Below are 19,638 nucleotides of genomic sequence, written 5' to 3' on the forward strand. Positions count from 1 at the left end.
ACCAAATTTATCATTATAAATATCATTCTAATCATTATCATGATAAATGTCTGATTTATCCTTACAAATCAGACATTTATCAGGATAACTGGCACATCCTTCATCCCACCCTAGCAGGGTGGGATCATCCTCCACAGGACGAGCAGTGTGAGGGCTCTGGAGCTCCAGGGTGGGCACTCCTGGGAGTCTGAGCAGAGGGACAAGGGTCTGAGCTTTCTCCTCAGTCTCTGCTCAGGGATTTATTGTGGGGCACTCTGAAATTCAAGGATTAGAAGAGCCTGAGGTGTCTCTTTCTGAAGGGAGCTGCTCAAAAGCACCTGCTGAAACCAAGCTCCGTTTCTGTGGGAATTAAAACTCCCCCTTTGCATGGCTGATACACCCATGGCAAGTTCAGCTTTCTGCTCTTCCAGGTATCCAGGCTGGATTAAATTTAACATCCCTGCATTAAGGGTTATTGTTAACAAGTGACAGCTACTTTAACGTGCCCAAAGTCAGCAGAGCATTCACCTTCCTGCCTGCCAAAACCTTGTATTATTGCAGAGCAATATATTATACTTAGAAAATATATATATTATATAATATAATATATATATTAAAAATACAATATATATATATTAGTAATATAGTATAGTAACACAGTAATAAATAGTGATTTAGTAATATAAAGGAAGTATGGAGGGTTTTGATTCCTCTACTGTAGGTTCGACTCCTGCTTTTCTAAGTATAATATATATATTAAAAAAATATAAATATTTATAATATATATTAAAACATATTATATATATAATATCTATAACTAAATATTTATATATAAACATAAAAATATAATATATAAAATACAATATATATATTTATAATATTATTATAAAATTATATATAATTATATATAAAATAATTTATGATTATATATAAATATATAATTACATATATAAATATATATAATAGATAATAGAATATATTATATTAAATTATAATTATATAATTATAATTATATAATTATAATTATATATAATATAATATAATATATATTTATTATTATAAAATTATATATACTTATATATAAAATATTATATATAATACATATTAAAATATATTATATATAACATCTATAACTATATTATATATATATATATTTATTTATATATAAATATATATATATATAACTTAGAAAAGCAGGAATTGAACCTACACTAGAGGAATCCAAACCCTCCATACTTCCTTTATATTCCTTTCTAGTAGGGTCAGCTAAACAAGCTATTGGACCCATACCCCAAAAATGATGGTTCATCTCCTTCTCCTGCTAATGAACCCCCAGGCAAAACTAATCTTTATTACTTAAAATATATCACATCAAATATTTATCACATAAAAATATATATTTTAAAGCAGAGAGGTTTAAACATTCCATATTCTATGACTCAAACCTCTCTACAGGTTTAAGATAAAAATTTTGCTGAGCACCAAGCAATGCCTTCTGTGCTACCTCTCTGCTAAGTCTAAAAAGTTACAGCCACAGCATTTGGGTGATATCATCCTGTTTAAAGCACTTTTCCCTAAGTGCTGAGTATGAACATTTTATTTATGGCTAAAATTGGCTATTTCTTATTAATATCACAGACTGCCAATGATCCCTGCTCACAGCTACAGCAGCCTCTCACTCTTGAAAATGTGTTAAAAATCACAAACTGCCACCAAAAGAATTGTTGGAACAATCCCCATGGTAGAAATGGGCTTTCTGAAGTGAAAACTATTAGCAGTACTATTTTTCCTCCTTTGGAAAAAAAGCCACATTTGCCCAAAGCAAAATATTGAGCAGGAAAATAAATTAGGTAAAAGTTTTTAAAAAAATATTGCTTATAATGGAAAAATTTCAAAACACCTGTGTGTTTACTCTAGTAGTTTATTCTACTGACTTGTCTCTTGTGGATTTTTATATTTCCCTTCCAACACCTTCTCCAGTAAAGCCAGAGGAAATAAATACAAATGAACACAAATCCACATGAGGGGAACACCCAACTCTTGTCTTTAGTACCAGGTGAGAACTGAGAGCCCTGGTGCTGGCAGAGGAACAACAGGGTCTCAGGAGAGCTGGAAATGATGAATGCCAACCCCTGCAGTGACCTGGAGGGGTGCAGAGCAGCTGTCCCAGCCTTGGTGGCCTTGAGCTCCTTCTGCAGAGCTCAGCAGGCACCTCTCCCTAATAAACCTGGAAAAGGCAATAAGGTGTTTTGTTTTCTCTGGATGATGCCTAGGGAAAAGACAAGGATGTGCCAGTTACCATCTTATTTAAAGGTCAGAAAGAGGAAAAAACTACTTTCCTGGGTGGAAAAGCCTCCTATGTTTCCACTGGCACACAGCCTGCTGCTGGATTTCCTCCTGAGCCACCCACACCACGAGCTGATGGGATTGTGATGATCCTTCTTTCCTGAAGGTAACTTTGCTGGATGCAGCTGACCTGCTCTGACATCCATCTCCATCTGCAGGGCTTGCCCGGGGGAGCTGAGCCTGAAATTCTCTCAGAATGAGGAGAACAATCTCCCAGGCTGGAGCTCTGGTAAAGTGAGCTCTCCTGAACTTCTGCTCCTCCTGCCTTTGAAGCTCTGTGCTCCCACCAGGGGGAATAACACCAGCCATTCCCAGAGGGGAATCCAGGGATTTTTGTGCACAGCAAAGGAATCTCCTCTTTTTCTTCTTTTAGGAACTTCAGTCAAGATGCTGCTGCACAATGTAAGGTTATTTACAGGTAAGAGTGAAGCAAGAAAAGCCAGGAGTCACCAGTTTGAACATTGTCACTCTTGGTTCCACCGGGTGAGACAGGTGTAGGGGTGAGAGCTCTGCAGGAGCCCCCCAGGAGGACAAATTTGAGCCACAGGATATTCCTGTCACTGGCCTGAACACAGCTCGTAGAATCCCAGAATGGTTTGGGTTGGAAGGGACCTCAAATCCCACCCAGTGCCACCCCTGCCATGGCAGGGACACCTCCCACTGTCCCAGGTGCTCCAGCCTGGCCTTGGGCACTGCCAGGGATCCAGGGGCACCACAGCTGCTCTGGGCACCTGTGCCAGGGCCTCACACCCTCACAGGGAACAATTCCTGCCCAAAATCCCACTTAAATCTCCCCTCCTTCATCTTAAAGCCATTCCCTGTGTCCTGTCCCTCCATCCCTTGTGCCCAGCCCCTCTCCAGTTCTCTTGGAGTCCCTTCATCAGGCACTGCAAGGTGCCCAAGTACTTACCAGTTTACTAATGAAACTCTAAATTCTGCTTTCTTCCCAAATCCATAAGCTACAGAAGCAGCACTATAAAGGCACATGCAAATACCCCCACAAATCTGACATGACAGAGAAATGTGTGTGTGAAACCATAGATATTGGAGAGAAAACAGAGAGCCAGAGGAAGATTCACCTCAGGAAGATTCACCTCAAAGGAAGCCAGAAACCAACACCTTTTAAGCTGATCTGCAGACTGCTCAGAGGCAGAACCATGGAAGAACCAAGCAAAGCAAGCCTGTTATCAAAAATAACCCTTAAAATAAACCTTGCAGCACCAAAAAAAGCAAAGTTTCAGACTGATTCTAGTTACATTCAGTGTACTCAGAAGCATCTTCCCACTTAACAGGAGTTTTATCAGTTTGCTTATCTTATCTTGATGCTACCCCAACAGTAACAGCTTCTCTTTACATTTTAACTCAGGACATGTCGGAGGCAGTGAAACGTCCCCAGAGAAGTGAGACATGAGCTCCAAACCTGCAGAGTCATGAATATGCCAAAATTAACAATGCTCACAAGTCTTTCTGCCAACATGTTCCATCCCATAAGCAAAGACAGGACTTGGAGACTCCCAGAGTGTCAATCCAAGCTAATTTCAGAAATATTTGCTGATGCTCCCTTTTGTAAGCATATGTGATAGCTCTAATTCATTGAGGCTTCCCATATGGTGCATCCCTGTTCTTCTTACTATCAACAGTCAGAGGGGGAATCAATTTTGAAATAAAGGAAACTGCAGTTCCAGGTTTCTCACAATCAACCAGAAAATATTTTGTTGTACCAGGAAAACTCCAGGATTTGGAACAGGACACAAAAGCCAATTTTCAGTAGCTTTTCCTCAGTGCTGCCTTCCTGTTGGGGAGAGGACACAGCTACAGGCCCTGCTCCTGGGGATCACCAACAGGGACAGTCCAGGAGTCACACTGGAACCCTGGTGTTGCACAGGTGTGAAAATTCACAATTTAAAGCTACTCCCTGTGGCCTTCTGACAGATCTCAACCCACCATTGTTGTTTCTTGACAGGACTGTGAAGGAAACTGCCAAGTTGAAGCAGGTGTATTTTTACCAGAATATCACCTACATTAAAAACAAAAAAGCCACACCCTTTATCTTTATGAGTCAGCAGTTATGGTGAATGAAAACACCTGCAGGTAGGCACTGGCTGGAGGCACAAAATGACACACCTGTCCCACCTACATGGTGCATGGAAAACCAAGCAGAACTCATAACATTTTATGTTAAATAACCCCAGAATTCACGGATCTTGTACAAACATGTGTCAGGCGTGGAATATTCCCTCTGCCACATCCCCTCAGCCCCAGCCTGAACAAACTTCACACACTTCTGAGCTGCACTTTGCTGCCCAGTGAGCTCCTCCACCAACGTGGCACCTGACAAGCATTAAAACCTATGGTAGGATTAAATAAGATTTTATTGTCACATTGAACTGCTTTCTCAGAGATGTACATTTTGCAGGTTTCTGTGCAGAATAGAAATGAAGAGGGTGGCTGCCAACCTGTCAGTTCTGATTTCAGCATGGACATGTCCACACCTGAGCCACAGGTGCTCACAGGTGGTGGCTCCACAGCCAGGTCTCTGTTCCAGGGATTGCAACACTCCAAGACAAAAATCCATCCAGTTAAGGCTAATGAGAACAATGTCAAATAGTTAAAACCAGAGCACTTGATGTTTAAAGATGGAACCACTTTGAAGAAAACTGGCAATTTTAACATCTCATTTTTTTCCCAAAGTTATTTTGCTCAAACAGGTAAGGAGAGGGTAATGAACAGACTTTTGCCTATGGATATGATCCAGAAGACTAAAATTTCAGTGGGTAAACTGGAGATATTTAAAATTTTTCAGCAACTGTTTTGCTGTTCTGGGTGTAAACTGAAGAAGTGGCTATTGATACCTCAAAGTGATAAACGCTGCAGATAACCTCATCTTAAAATGTGTATTTTCTCATTTACACATCAGGGATAAAGTCCAATAATACAAACTTCTTAGTGGCACAATTTCACATATTTTGGGCAACGTTAGCATACAAGCAGTATTTAAATAAAAGTAAGTGCATCCAAACATGAAATTCTCTAAATATACCACACTTCATTTATCCCAAACGGCAGTTTTCTGACAAGAGCTGTAATTCAAATTAAAATAATCATTTACATGTTTCACCCAGAGGAAAAGAGGTAATAAACCCAGGGGACTCTCCAAACAATCTTCTCCTACCCTATCCCCTATTTATCACATAAAATAACTCATCTAGAAGCGTAAATCCAATACTCAGATGCAAATAAAATGCAAGTAGCAGTCTCTGATGTTTGCAATTTGCAGACTCCAAAGTCCAATCATGATGGAATTTACTACTTCTGTCGGTCATTTACTCCTGTATGTGCACTTCATATTTATGCTAAAAGAACACATGAGACAATAAATGAGGCTAGTGTGGCATAAAGTCATTGTAAACCCAGCGAAACCAGAATAATTCTATTTATGACATTCATCTGGATGATTTACCAGGCATCCCACCCCCCCAACATCCTTTACAGAAAAAAAGGCAACCATCAGTTGAAGTGAGACACATTCTGTTTGTAAAAAAGGTCAGACCAAACCCCTCCTCTGATGAGGGCATGCCCACAGAAGGAGTTTGACCACGTCTTTTCCTATCAGGCTTCTCAGAATTATCAAAATTTCTTTGCTTGCAAAGGCCAATTTGGCTTACCATAGAAAGCTATTCGGAAGGCGGCTGATATATTTATTATTCCCTTTCAAAAATTAAAATTCAAGGCATGATAGTGCAAGAGGTAAGTTTTGATTTGAGAACATTATCTGTAGACTAACTGTGCTTAGTTACTACATCCCAATTTATTGTCTTAAAGAAAATATGGCAACAAAAGCTACAAGATCTCTATAAATTTCATTTTGCCTAAATTTTACCAGTACATCCATGAACCTCATCAGTATTAGTACAACTTGATTATCCTAATGATTCCATTATAAAACTTGCAAAATGTATCACAAGGTGAATAAACCATCTAGTGCAAGTCTTCTACATTTCGTGTGCACAGTAATCCTGTGTAGTTCATTTCCTCCGGGCCAAATCCCCAAAATCTCTCGGTAACAATTATGAAAAAACAGTGTCACGTGGATTTGTTCTGTTTTCCCCCCTATCAAATTTGAGAAGTTTGAGTGTTCCTGGAATCACCATCGGGATGTGCTGAAGGTCGTGACTCCCTTGTCTGTGAGTATTCACTGTCAGAGGACTCTGTGGGTTCAAGCAAATTCTCATAATCACTGTCTTCTGATTCGTCAACATTGTCAGGCAGCGCTCTTTGGGAAGATGGCATGGATGCTCCATTGCCAGAATATTTCAATCCTGCACTTGTGGAAACATAACTGGAAGACCCCACTGCCTGAGGCCGAGGCATGAAGATGCTGCTGCTCTCCAGGAGCCCGGGGCTGCCAGAGCTGTCGTGAGTGCTTGTGTTGAAATCCGAGTAGGGCGGGGGAGGATCGGACACGTCGGAATCCTCCAGTGTGCAGCCTTCCACAGCAAAGCCAGTGTAGGACATTCGGGGAACAAACATGGGTTCCACGTTATCTGTTGGCATTTGCCTGCTTAAAATTGCCTGCTGCATTCCTACAAAGCAAAGAACAGGAGGTACTTAATGCTTTCTTGGCAACGTGCTCCCATTACCTGAGCTGTGACCACCTCGCCTGCCCTCGCTTCTTTCCTTCTGCTTGCTATCAAATGCGCACCCCTGGCACTGCCTTCCAACTCCAGCACTGGATCCTGTCCTTTCAGTCTGCTCTTCCCATCTTTCATACCTCTGATTTAAGGCTTAGAGAGTCATCAATACACTGCCCCTGACAGTCACATCAAACCTTGTTTAACACGGCACCCTTCTCTTTGAGCGTGACAAACTCCCCTAAATTCAGCAGTGCAGCCTGAGCCTCATCAGGATCAGCTCAATTATCCCAGTGATCCCTTTCAAACCCAAAATGAGTCAGAAAGCAAATAAACCAACCAAGTGCAAACATGCTACACTTTCATGTGCACAGTCATCCTGTACAGATCATTTCCTCCGGTTTAAGCTCCCAAAAAACACAGCTACAGGATGTTTCCACAGCCTGTTGCTGTTTCCATCTCATCTTTTCTCTGTATTTTTCAGCTCCTTCTCACATCAAAAAGCACCTGTGCTAGAGCTCAACCTGTTCCTCTCTGCCTGTGTCTTACTCAGTAAAACTCAACTCATTTTTCATCCATAATTGATATTTGATATTGTATCTTAAAAGTATCACTTTGTACTTTCAATGCCCCTTGTGCTAGGGGACAATCTCATAACACCTGCAAAGAAATCACCATGTCTTCTTCTCTCAAATTATTATTGTCTTCTTCCCTCAAATTATTATTTTAATAACTGCACTCACATTAAAAATCTAAATGATGGAATTATAGCTGGGAGTGTAGCAGGGTATCAGAACAAGAATGTGAAAGTCATCTTAAATGAGCTGATTTGGAAAATAATTTGAGGAAGATGTGCACAGGAATAATGAACTGCAAGAGCTGCAAAAATGAGGAACACTTGATCCTTCTGCAGAAAAGAAACTTGATTTATGTAAAGTATAAATCAATATGCATGAGGTGTGCTCAGCTGTGGAGATACAGGTATGTATCATTTCACTGTAGTTGTTAAAAATATAACCAAAATATATGTAACTATGAATACAATAGTTTATAAAATAGGGAAAACTGGAGAAACCCTACAAAACACAAGGGATCTAATAGTCATGACCTAAGAGGAAAGGCTGGAACAACTGGGATTAGTAGGGAAGACTGAAGAAAGCATTTTATTCTTAAATGTGCCTAAGAGGCTGCTGCAGAAAGGTAAATTTGAGTACTGCACACTAGACACAAGGAAAGACTTCCTGGCAGGAAGGTTTTTAAGCACTGGGAGACACTGAAGTTTTTGACTGGTTCCTAAGGGATTATTAACCAACAAACCTGCCAGAACTGATACTGGAATGTGCAAGGTGAGGGGCACAATGGGATCAGCTCTGTTTACTGGAGAAACCCCACATGGAGGGTGAGAGCTCCTCTAAGCAAGTCACTGAGATGTCTCTTGGGAATGAAAAGAGCACATTCCCTCAAGTGGCTGCACAACAGCACTCCAGTTCTGGGCCACACCAGGAGAACAGCACTGGGAGATTTCCTGGCACCTGGGAAGTGCCCAGCACTCACCAAACCTGGAACATCCTGCTGCATGTACAGAACCATTTCAGTGATCTGGCAGCTGAAGTCTCAACTGCCTTTCATAATGGAGTGTTGAAGTCATAACCTGTTAACCCAAGGTTTGTAGGAACACCAAGCTCTCACACAACATTCCCACAGGAACTGGAATCAAACTCTCCCTTTTCCTCACTAAAACCAAGGAAATTCTCCCAGCATTGAGCAAGTGAGGGAACAGAAGGCCAGATTCAGTAATTAACTACTCACATCTAAAAATACTGCATGTTTTCTTGTTTCAGCCCTCTCACATGATTCTCTGCTCTGGCATCAATTCTCAGTCCAGCATTTGCATCTCCCTGGTAGTAGCCAGAGCTGAGCACTGACTGCTCTTCCTCCTCCTCCCCCAGCTTTTCCCATCTGTGCTGGGATCAGCTCCAGTCACACCAAATATCCACCTCTGCTTCCCCATAGTAGCAGCTCCCTGCCTACTTCATCTACAGCCAAGCAGGAAACAGCAGTGACTCATTTACTTCCACCTTTCAAATGGTCCTGGGCTAATCCTGGCTCTGCTACCTTATCTGTGAGATTCAAAGAAGAACTTGTGCTGACTAAAATGTTCATGTGATAACAGTGCCTGGAGAAAATTAAAATACCAGTCACAGCAGGAGCAGCAGGCCCTTTGCAGAGTTTAGGGTGTACACCCACCTAAACCCCTTTTTTGTCACACACTGCTTTGGGTAACAGGATTCAGAAATAATAAAAAAACACCTCATAGCTAAAATGACAAAATTTCATTATTTGCTTATCAGTTCAAAACATGGGTAAAAAGAGGCAGTGTTTGCTGAAATGTGTAATTTGCTTATGAATTATTTAGGTTTTTATCTTACTTCCCATTTGCCTGTTCTCTGCCCTTACTCTCTACCTTCAGTCTTCCCTTGCACTCACAAATTCAATTAGATCAGCAATGCCTCTTTGGAAGGAGCTTCACAAAACTTATCTGCTGCTAACCAAAGTCTCCTGAGGCCACACTCAGTTTTTAGGAAGGAAGGACAGTGTGGCAATCAGCCAAATGTGCTCACACAGCAAGGCTCACTGACTCAGGACATTAAGGAGCAGCAAAATGAGATGAACAACACCTACAAAGATTTACTTCAACACTGAGAAGTGATATTTCAGTGCTGAACATCTTTACCACTAAGTCAGCAAATGGGAGTGGGAATAAAGACTTCATAAAACCATGGATAGCTCCTGGCCTGTGAACACTGTATCCTGTTTGTTTACTTCAAAAAGAATCTCTTCAGTATTTAGCTTTTTTTCCCCCTCACTTTTCTTTTCCTACAACTGATCTTTTCCTGTGTTATTTCCAGAACAGACTTGCTTATTCTTTCTTTACAGTGTTGTCTCTGCTGTATTTTAAGCTTGCTAACACTGGATGATTCCAGCAGAAATACCTTCAACACACACTTTCACAGCTCAGGTGTCACTCAACACAAATCCATCACACTGCCCTTCCCACTGGGATGTTTTTTCCCATGAATTATCAGCAATACAACAATTACTTTAACGCCACAAAACATTTTCTCCTCACAGCACCTGCTTCTGAAAGAAAAAGGTAATTAAAAGGCAACTTACTTATTTCTTGTTCTTTTTCATTCTTCTTTTGTGCGATTTGCCTTTTTAACTTGTTTACATCAGCTTGAAAAGACTCAACAACACGTTCACTTTTTTCTACATCTATACATACTGCCTGGGAGAAAAATGTAAGATATGCTAAGATTGGGCAAAAATGTAGGAAATAGTTTCAGGACAACATTAATAAAGCTACTACCAGGCAAGAAGCCATTGAAGCACAAAACTAAAAGCAGGATTTAACTGCAGCAGAAATACTCAACCTCAAGATTGTTTTCTTTACTGGCTGTTGCTGCATTATAGGAACAGCATTTCCAAACAATGCATCATGACAGGAGATTTGCAATAAGATGCAAAATTGGTTGGTGTCCAACATCCCTGGAAGTGTTCAGGATGGATGGGGCTTGGAGCAGCCTGGGACAGTGGAAGGTGTCCCTGCCATGGGAATGAGAAGAGCTTTAAGGTCCCTTCCCACCCAAAGCATTCTGTGATTCTATGAAATTAAATATTGGTCATGATCACTTCCAGGGATGCTGATTCCACCAGTGTCTTGAACAGCCTGTTCCAACGCCTGACAGCCCTCCCAGGGAAAAAATTGTTCCTAATTTCCATCCTAAACCTCCCCTGGTGCAACTTGAGGTGGTTTCCTCTCCTCCTGTCACTTGTTACTGGAGAGAAGAGAGCAACAATGTCTCCCCTCAGCCTCCCTTTCTCCAGGCTAAGGAAGCCCATTTCCATTTGTCCAGACAGCAATTGAAACAACAGCAGGAGCACAGAGGACAGCCACGCTCCTGGCAAGGACAGCATCACACAACAATGCCATTAGCTAATGGACACAGCTCTGAAGAGAAACTTTGCCATTCCCTGCAGCTGCCTGCAAGTGTGTGCCTTCCAAAGGAGGCTGGAAGGTGCCAATTCCCAGTGAGAAAGAGTAGTGGGTGCAGGGGTGGCTGGAGGGATTGCTCCCTGCTCAGGAGGGAGGCAGCAGAGCACAGGCAGCAATCCCCCCAGGGCAGGGGGAAAGCCTGGGAGGAGCTGTGACTCCACACAATCAGCAGATGTGGGAGCTGCTCCCCTGCAGCACAGCTCCACTGCTCTGCACACAGGACAAGCTGGGAGCTGACAAGCTCACAACGAGCAGAGCTGACACTCCAGGCATTCTCAGATGCTTTGGCACATTTGGAGCAGGATTCACTCATGCTCCACACAAAATGTTCACAAGTTTTAACTAACAGATGGTGCTCTGCTCATGCTCCATACCCAGAGCCAGGAGTCATTTTTAAACCTCTGCAAATCCCTACAGCCTTCAGCAGGGCTTCTCTTCACTGCAAACCCTTAAAAATGACTAACACCTCCCATAAATCACTAAGTATTAAATCCTTTACTTGCAAAAGACAAAAAATTGGTGCTATTTGTACCAACCACTTGCACAGAGGCCACACAGAAGCACTGCAGAAGCCACTGCTCACATTAAATACAAACTGAAACATTTAACTTTAAAGTCAGTCTTATTTTCCTACAGTTCATAATTCCTTATGGGCTCTAAAAATCTCCACCTCCTCCATGCCTTCTTTAACCAAAGGATGAATAAAAGATGCCACATATACACAGACCAGTATGGAGTAAAGGATGTTACCTGTACTTTTTCCTGAAGTGCATTATAAACCTGATAGATAGCCCTGATGTCCTTCATCACTCCATCTTTGTCAAAAAAATCAGTACTAAAAAGAAAGCAGAAATCATCAGTGAGAAAAGACAATACAGGCTTCTAGCTCATGCTGTCTTTGAATTCCAGTTAAGCAGTCTATCACTGTATTTTTAAAATATATCTTATTGCTAAATATGCTATTTTAGCAATAGTACATTGTTAAAAATGTACCATACTGTCATAAACAAAAATTTGGACAGCAGCATATTCAATGCCAAAACTCCTCCTGGAACAATAAAGTCTCATTTGAATGAGATTAAACTTGTGCCAAAATCTTTAAGCTTGTATAATTTCATTATTAACAGCCAGAAAAGCTACTTTGAATTTATGGCATTTAATTGAAAATACTCAAGAAAACCATCAAGAATTCAATGCTTCTGAGGCAGACTCCAAGTGCACACAGAATTCCTTGGGGAGGTGGGTGGAAATCAAGTCAGAATTTCCAGCCAGAAGGGTCCCAGCATGGACTGGCCACACCAACTCTGCCTTTCTGAAAAGTGCACTGAGTTCCCTTGGTTCTTCTACAAGATCCAATTCTAACCAGGAAAAAAGCACACTGGGAACTGACCACTCTCCTCCAGACCTGGTTTTCTGGTTTTCAACATGCACATTTGTGTTATTCTCTGTGAGGTACAGAGAGCAGAGCTTGATGACTACTTCATTTAGAAAGAAAAAGTCCTTACCCATGTTCCTTAATAACTTTGGCATAATTCTGAGAAGTATTTGGCACTGAAGAACCTTTGTATTCCTGTTGGCTAGTGTTGCCTAGATTAGGAATAGTAAGTGACACCCTTTGATTATACCTGCAGAGAAGGTTCAGAAAGATTTATTAATTCAATTGAAAAAGATTCTTTACAAAAGCATTGATATTATCTCATCCCTCTGACAATCAGAACTCATCTAACTTTAAAGCTTCTGCATTAGTTTTGTTATAAAAGCAGCTGAATATTACAAGTTGTATTCAAAATAAATGTAGGATCAAAAACCCTTAATACAGAGCTACCTCTACACCTCCAAGAACCTTTATAATGTGCAAACTACCAGAGGTACATTCAGGTCCTCTAGAAGAAACATGGTAGTGACATTTGATGTCTCTTAAAATAGATTATTTTTTAATTTATAGATTATTTGCACCAAAAAAAAAACCAGAACAAAACCCCAAAATAAAACCAAACCTGTCATCATTAATAAGCACCCCAAGACACCACTGGACAAACACAAAGCTTTCTTTAAGTGCAGTTGTACAAACTCCTAAATAGTTTAAAAATAGCATTAAAAAGCAGAACAAAGAATGAGGACTGCTTCACTGGCAGAGTTTGCTTACCTTCTGTTTGGTCTAAAAAGCACATATTCTAAAGCATGTGTGGAGTTATTTGCAGTGGAAATGAAGCTGAAGAGAAGGAAGACAAGGTCAGGCACTCCAAGGATGTGTGTCAGCTGTTTATGGATGATGTGCTCTCTGTATGACATCTGCTGCTGAGTGTTTCTCCTGAATCTGTACCATCCAATAACGTTCTGCAATCAAATACATCAGGAAAAACCCCCAGTGTTACCTGAGAGACGCACATTTACCTTAAAGGGGCTGATATTGTGGTATCACCATCACCCAAAAGCTTTAGCACAACGAAACAAACTGAATTCCTCAAGATGTGAGTTTGAGATGGTCAATACAGCCCTACACTTTTGGAGATCTACACTCAAATCCTTTGCATTTCTTCAGGGGAATTAGACATTGCTCCCAGTTTAATCTAAGTACCACAAATCCAACAACTTCTGTACAGGATAAGCCCTGGATCAAAACAAACTATCAGATTTGTGAAGGAAAGTATTTATTCTACTTAACTACCTTTTTTTTTTTAAATTTGTTTCTCAAACCCACTCTTTTTAATGCCTATAAGAGGATGAAAAGATAGAAAACTTACTTTTCTTCTGTCTTTGAGAATCCTGTCCAAACTCTCCTCATTAACTTTGCCTGCATAGTCATAAAAGCTTGGACAAAAAGGAAAAGAGTAAGGTAAATACATAGTTTATACACACATTATACATAAAGAAAATAATTTCTATTTTGACTGTTCTACAAGTAGATGGCATTCTAGACAATACAAAGCAACTTCCAGAGCCTTACTTTTACCACAGAAATGCACTGTGCCATTTTGTTGTGACCAGCATTCTGTAAAACCCTGCTTTGATAATCAGAAGCCTACCAGCCCCAGAAGAAATGAAAGCAGGGCTATTCCAAATGCAACTCCAAATCAATTTCTGGAGCTCCAATCCTGCCACTGCACTCACATGGCTGGATCCTTGATGCCAAAAGAGTCAGCAATAATTCAAAGTATCATGGTCTTTCCAAATGGCTCTGCTTCCACAGCTGAACCCAAACCCTGACATGTTATTTTGTGGACAGAACAGATTTAGGAATTTATAAATCTACTTATGCAGACAGGTTTAGGTATTCAGGTAGATCAGAGTGCATGATAAAAGGAAAAACATTTGAAAATAGATTCCCCCTTGGTCTCTTTCAAGAGCTGATATTAACACCTAAAGCAGTGCAGGAAAATGCTCTGGTTTAGGGATCTGTGACTTCAACTTTTGGGAGGTGGGGTAAAAAACCACCAAATCCTGAGCTCAGTGCTTGGCTGGTAAATCAGGGTGGAAATGCCATTTACTTCAAGGTGTAAGTTGTTGGGAAAACTCAGACCACAACTAATGACAAATTTGAGACACTATGTTATATTTACACAATTTTTTCAGTTCATGTTTGCAATATTTATTTATAACCCTGATGGACATCCAACTCTTTCTGTGTCTGTGCTTTATCTCCATGTGTGGAGTCTGCAGCATGTTAAATCACTGAGTTAAGAGTATCCTCTCTGTAATTATCAGCCAGCAAAGTGACTGACTGCAGCTTTTCTCTTTAATGCAACCACTGTCAATCACAATGTCTAAGCTACTGTGTCTTCTTAATTGGCTGGAAATCTCTCAAGATGAGAGGAGATTAATTGGGAATTCCTTCTCAAAAGGAATTCTAGACAGTGCTTTAGAAGCCAACACTGGGTAACAAGTGAAGACTATAGAGAAAATCTACATGTAAATAGATGGAAGCTGTTAAATAGAATATATTAGCCCCATATTTAATTTAAATTCTGGAGTTCAGAAGATCAGAAGGCAAAAATAACTAGAAAGCTGAAGATTTTTCAATAATTACTTGGTGCAGGTTGGTTCCACTAAGCACAAACCAACTTGTTAACCCAGCAGGTTACCAGGGTTAGGGCACACAGGGACCCACCAGGCCCAGGCAGAGCCAGCCTAGACTACAACATTTAAATTTAATTGAATTTCAATTGATTTTGACATTCCTCCTCATCATCAGAGTGATATGAGCTGACCTGACTGCTGCCCTACCTCCAGAGCTGCACAGAAATCCAAAGAGATGGAGAAATAAACCCCTCCAAGCTACACTACAACTGTAAACTCCTGCTTTGATTGTCATGGTTGGTGTCACTTGTGTGTGCTCCTGTAAAAGCATCAGATGAGCAAACACTGCTGGGGACATTTGAAATGCTAATACATTGCAGGGAGCTCCCTGGTTTTATATTCTGCAGCCAGCACAGCAAGACAACAAAAGAAGCTTACCTAAAGAGTTTTGAACAAGGCTCATGGTTATGGATTTCTGCAAAAACAAACAAACAAATTTAAAAAGTGCCATGTGTCCAACTGCTCCAGGCAAAGAGAAATTACAGTGGCATATCTTGCATGAACTTTCCACACCAGAGCTACTGGGCAAGGAACATTTGTGTCACAGCACACACTGCCCCCACTGCCCCCACACTTGATGACACAGCACCATACACAGAAAATGCCTTCACTTCATAATTTCACCTTTTACATAGAAAAATATTTCAATAAGCAAGGCATACACTTGCCCAGATGCACAGAGATTTATATCAAATACACACTTTTGATACTATTTGATAGTTTCTGTTTTCTTTTTTTCTACACCCTTCCACAACAGCTTATTTGCATCCATCTACATTGTTTCTTACAGCAGCAAGGAATAAGAAAAGAGATGGGGAAGGGAATCACTGATTGTAGTGTTTAAGGAGGCAAGGCAAACAAAATCTCTAATGAGAAAAGGGGTTAAAAGCAATTTCAAAACATTTAGCTGCACTTTATAACTCTGTTATATGAAATATTAAAAAGTCAGGGCAATGTTTTTTCATTGAAAAGGTTGTGACAAATGCTAAGATGTTTATTTAATCAGCAAAGGTTGTAACATGTCAGCAACCTCAGAGGAGAATAAGAAAAGAGTAAAAATCCAATCTTACATTGCCTTTGCAACACCAAACATGACTTGTTTTTATATATATATATATATAAAATATGTATCTAGCACATATATGTATATATGTACTAGTATATATGTATCTAGCACACATACTATGTACACATACTTTTATTTAAACACTACCACTAAGGAGACACAAAAGAAAGTGAAAAGTCATCTGTGACAACAGTGCCACAAAACTGTCAATCTCATCAGCTGAGAGTTAATTCTGATGAATAAGTGTTGAAGTAAAAATGGTAAATAAAAAAATATCCAGCAGGTGTTGAGGAGTGGGTGATTTCCATTCTCACTGGAACCAATAATGTGACAAAGAGGTGAATTTCAAAGGTGAATTTCAAAGGGAGCAGTTTCTAACACCACAAACACTTGGTTTAGGAACCCAGGCCAAGGCTGCAGGTGGTGACATCACTGCCAGCAATAACCAAGGTCAGTGACCAGTGAGGAGCAAGGTCTAATTAAAAAGCTGTAAGTGACTGGCTCTGCCAGCTCTGCCTGAACACACAGAGCCATCAGCAGCACTGACAGTGATTACCTGCAAACACAACAAATGCTGTGCCTTTCTCTTCTGGAATTTAGCTCACAACTGACACTTCCCAGTCAATTCACCACCTGAGTTCCCTTAGGAATAACCAGACAGGAAAGCACTGAACCTTCTGGAGCCCAGAGCACAAAACCATCACCACTGCAAGTGGGAAATCTCCTGGGATGTACCATGGTGCCCCTGCACAGGTTCACAGATCACCTGGCTGTGCCAGAGCAACATCTGAGAGTCAATGCAGAGCTGTTTGTGCTCTCACTGAGCTTCATGCACAGCCTGCTTTGTGATCTGGGATCACAGCCACAAAGCCAGCTATGTAAGGGGGTTTAAATCTATTTTAACAGCTGGTTTTATATCCAGAAATAAAAAGGCAGTTTCTTTCAGGGCTTTCCTATTTTCTATAAACAAAACATGCAACAGCCTCTCATTCATGTCTAAAAAATCTCCTTCAACCAACACTTAGCAGCAAGATTTTGATTTTTGCTCAGTTTTCACAACACATCAGCTGCACAGAACTTGTGCTTATCAACAGATTGTCTGACTGATATTCCTTGTCCAGTCCTGCTGTGACAGTTTATGATGCCACCAACTCCCAGCCATCCATCCAAACCTGCTGAAAATCCGCTCCTTCCAGTACCAGTAAATCAAGCAATAAATTAATTTTGTTTTGGGCACATGCTGTATTTAGGCAACTGTATCAAGCAGGAAATTCCCCACAGTAATTTTTCCATCACAGAATGCAGACAAATATCTTCCATAAATAATCTTTCCTCCATAAAAGGAGGTGCAGGAAACCCCTGCAACTTGCAAAGATTTGTTTCTTTCTTCACATCCCAACCACAAACACACAGACACTGTGGCAAACGTGATCCTGGAAGTCTGACACAGACAATCCTGTGATTGCCTCACACCACAAAACAATTCTTAATGAAACCTCCTGAAAACATGAAACCTGAGCAGTGCCTGCTTCAGAACAACTCCAAGTTACATCACTTACCTATCACTTGCAGGAATTCAGTGTTGCTGATCTGGGAATCACTAATGCTGACAGTCTCTTCTTGTCTCACCTCTCCCAGCAGAAATCCTTCCTGCAATTTTAAAAGGAAAAGATTAAAAATAGAGAAAAAAATCCACTATATGCAGCCATTTACTGTAACTTTCTTAGCTTCAAACTGAAACAAAGATGAAGTTTGAAAGACACATCTGAGTTCCAGTGGATAGAAACTGCCCTGAGGTTTTACCAAAGCTGTTTTTTTGCTTTGCCAGCATCCTTTTACAGCACTACAGGGATGGGCTGTCCAGAAGGAACATTCTGCACACAGCCCACACGGGGCAAACACATCACAAAAGGGAGGGCTCAGCCCCAAACACAAGGGGGAAAAGCTCCAGCAAAGCCAAGGGAACTTCCACAAATTTTAATGTAGAGACTGGGCTGGACCCTGATCAACACCAGGGATTGCAAAACCCAAGAGGAAATTTAACAGTAAGGCAATTTTAAGGTACATTAATTTATTCTCCATCCCTACCCAAAATGAAGAAAGAGACTGAGCTGGATTCAGGAGGTTTTGGCACAAGGTGCAGAGGAAAAGAGCAAGCTCAGGCTAAAAAGGTGCCAACAAAACCCAGCGATTCGGGAACAGCCCGATCTGCACTGCACCCGGCCGCAGCTACTGGAAAATCCCTCACGGAGCTTTTACAGGAGCGTTTTCCTGCCACAGCCCGTGTGCTGCGGGAGCCACACCCCGCGGGGAGCGCCCCGGGCACCCCACAGCCCGCCTGGGCACCCCGCATCCAGAGAACAGCCCGGATACCCCGTGGGGAGCACCCCGGGTACCCCACATCCCGCCCGGGCATCCCACATCCCGCCTGGGCACCCCGCACCCCGCTTGGGCACCCCACATCCCGCTTGGACACCCCGCATCCCGCCTGGGCACCCCGCATCCCGCCTGGGCACCCCGCATCCAGGAAACAGCCCACGCATCCCAAGGGGAGCACCCCTGGTACCCCACATCCCGGGGCAGCATCCCGCAGACCCCACACCCCTCTCCGAAACCCCACACCCTCCCCCAGACACCCCACATCCCGGGGGCAGCATCCTGGGGTCCCCACACTGCAGGAGAAGCACCCCGGGCGCCCCAAATCCCAGGGAGCAGCCGGGACACCTCACATCCTACCCGGGAAGGTGCAAACCGGGCAGCCCACATCCCGGGTACCCCGCGGAGCATCCGGGGCACCCCACACGCCGGACACCCCGCATCCCGGCCGGACACCCCGCATCCCGCCCCGCTGTGTCCGTCTGGGGCCGCCCCCGCCCGCTGTGACCCGCGGCCGGGCCCCACCGGCGGCGGCGCGGCCTGGAAGCCCCGCAGCGCAGCCGCCGGCCGGGGTGCAGCGTGAGGGAGACCCGCGGGCCCGGGGCGGCGGCGGGGGGCACGTACGTGGTCGGCGCTGCTGTTGGCGCTGCAGTAGCACACGGAGCTGAAGGTGTAGCCGGAGATGGACGCCGCCATGACGGACACACCGCCGCCGCCGCCGCCACGGCGCACGCGCGCCGGACGCAGGCCCGCTTCCGGCGGCGCCGCGGGGCATCATGGGGAATGTAGTCCTGGGAGGACAGTGTGGTACCCCAACCCCCCCGCCATGGGAAGGGTGGGAAAGTGTGGGAGCCATTGGAACATTGAGTTTGGAACAGACCCCTGAGCCCAACCTGTGACCGATCATCAACCGGTCACTCAGCCCAGAGGACTGAGTGACACGTCCAGGGGTTCCTTGGACACCTCCAGGGGTGGAGACTCCTCACCCTTTCCAACCTTTAACAACCTCTTCTACGGAGACATTTCTCCTGATGTCCAACCTGAGTCCCCCTTGTCCCCGCCTGAGGCCGTTCCCTCTGCTCCTGTCCCTGTTCCCTGGAGCAGAG

The 19,638-nt window shown here is 42.6% G+C and overlaps 1 protein-coding gene across 1 annotated transcript; it reads right to left on the reverse strand.

The window, feature by feature from the left end:
- Window positions 1-4,679: 4,679 nt before the first annotated feature.
- On the reverse strand, window positions 4,680-19,258 carry ABRAXAS2 (abraxas 2, BRISC complex subunit). The gene is made up of 9 exons (XM_063163027.1): window positions 19,157-19,258; window positions 17,716-17,806; window positions 15,469-15,505; window positions 13,758-13,824; window positions 13,160-13,350; window positions 12,519-12,638; window positions 11,764-11,848; window positions 10,131-10,245; window positions 4,680-6,908 (listed from the first exon to the last, which is right to left on the reverse strand). The coding sequence occupies exons 1-9, from the start codon at window positions 19,226-19,228 to the stop codon at window positions 6,439-6,441; spliced, it is 1,248 nt and encodes a 415-aa protein (XP_063019097.1). The 5' UTR covers window positions 19,229-19,258; the 3' UTR covers window positions 4,680-6,438.
- Between the last annotated feature and the right edge of the window lie 380 nt (window positions 19,259-19,638).

Source organism: Melospiza melodia, chromosome 9, assembly GCF_035770615.1.
Source record: "Melospiza melodia melodia isolate bMelMel2 chromosome 9, bMelMel2.pri, whole genome shotgun sequence".
In the NCBI taxonomy this organism is placed as follows: domain Eukaryota; kingdom Metazoa; phylum Chordata; class Aves; order Passeriformes; family Passerellidae; genus Melospiza; species Melospiza melodia.

Bases quoted from the DNA above. Each gene is read 5' to 3' on its own strand.
- ABRAXAS2 (XM_063163027.1), bottom strand. From the start codon at position 19,228: ATGGCGGCGTCCATCTCCGGCTACACCTTCAGCTCCGTGTGCTACTGC. The intron at 12,639-13,159 runs GTAAGCAAACTC...CCTTCTCTGCAG, and splicing joins CTTTTTAGACCAAACAGAAG to GTATAATCAAAGGGTGTCAC. The intron at 6,909-10,130 runs GTAAGTTGCCTT...TTTGCTTTGTAG, and splicing joins TGAAAAAGAACAAGAAATAA to GAATGCAGCAGGCAATTTTA.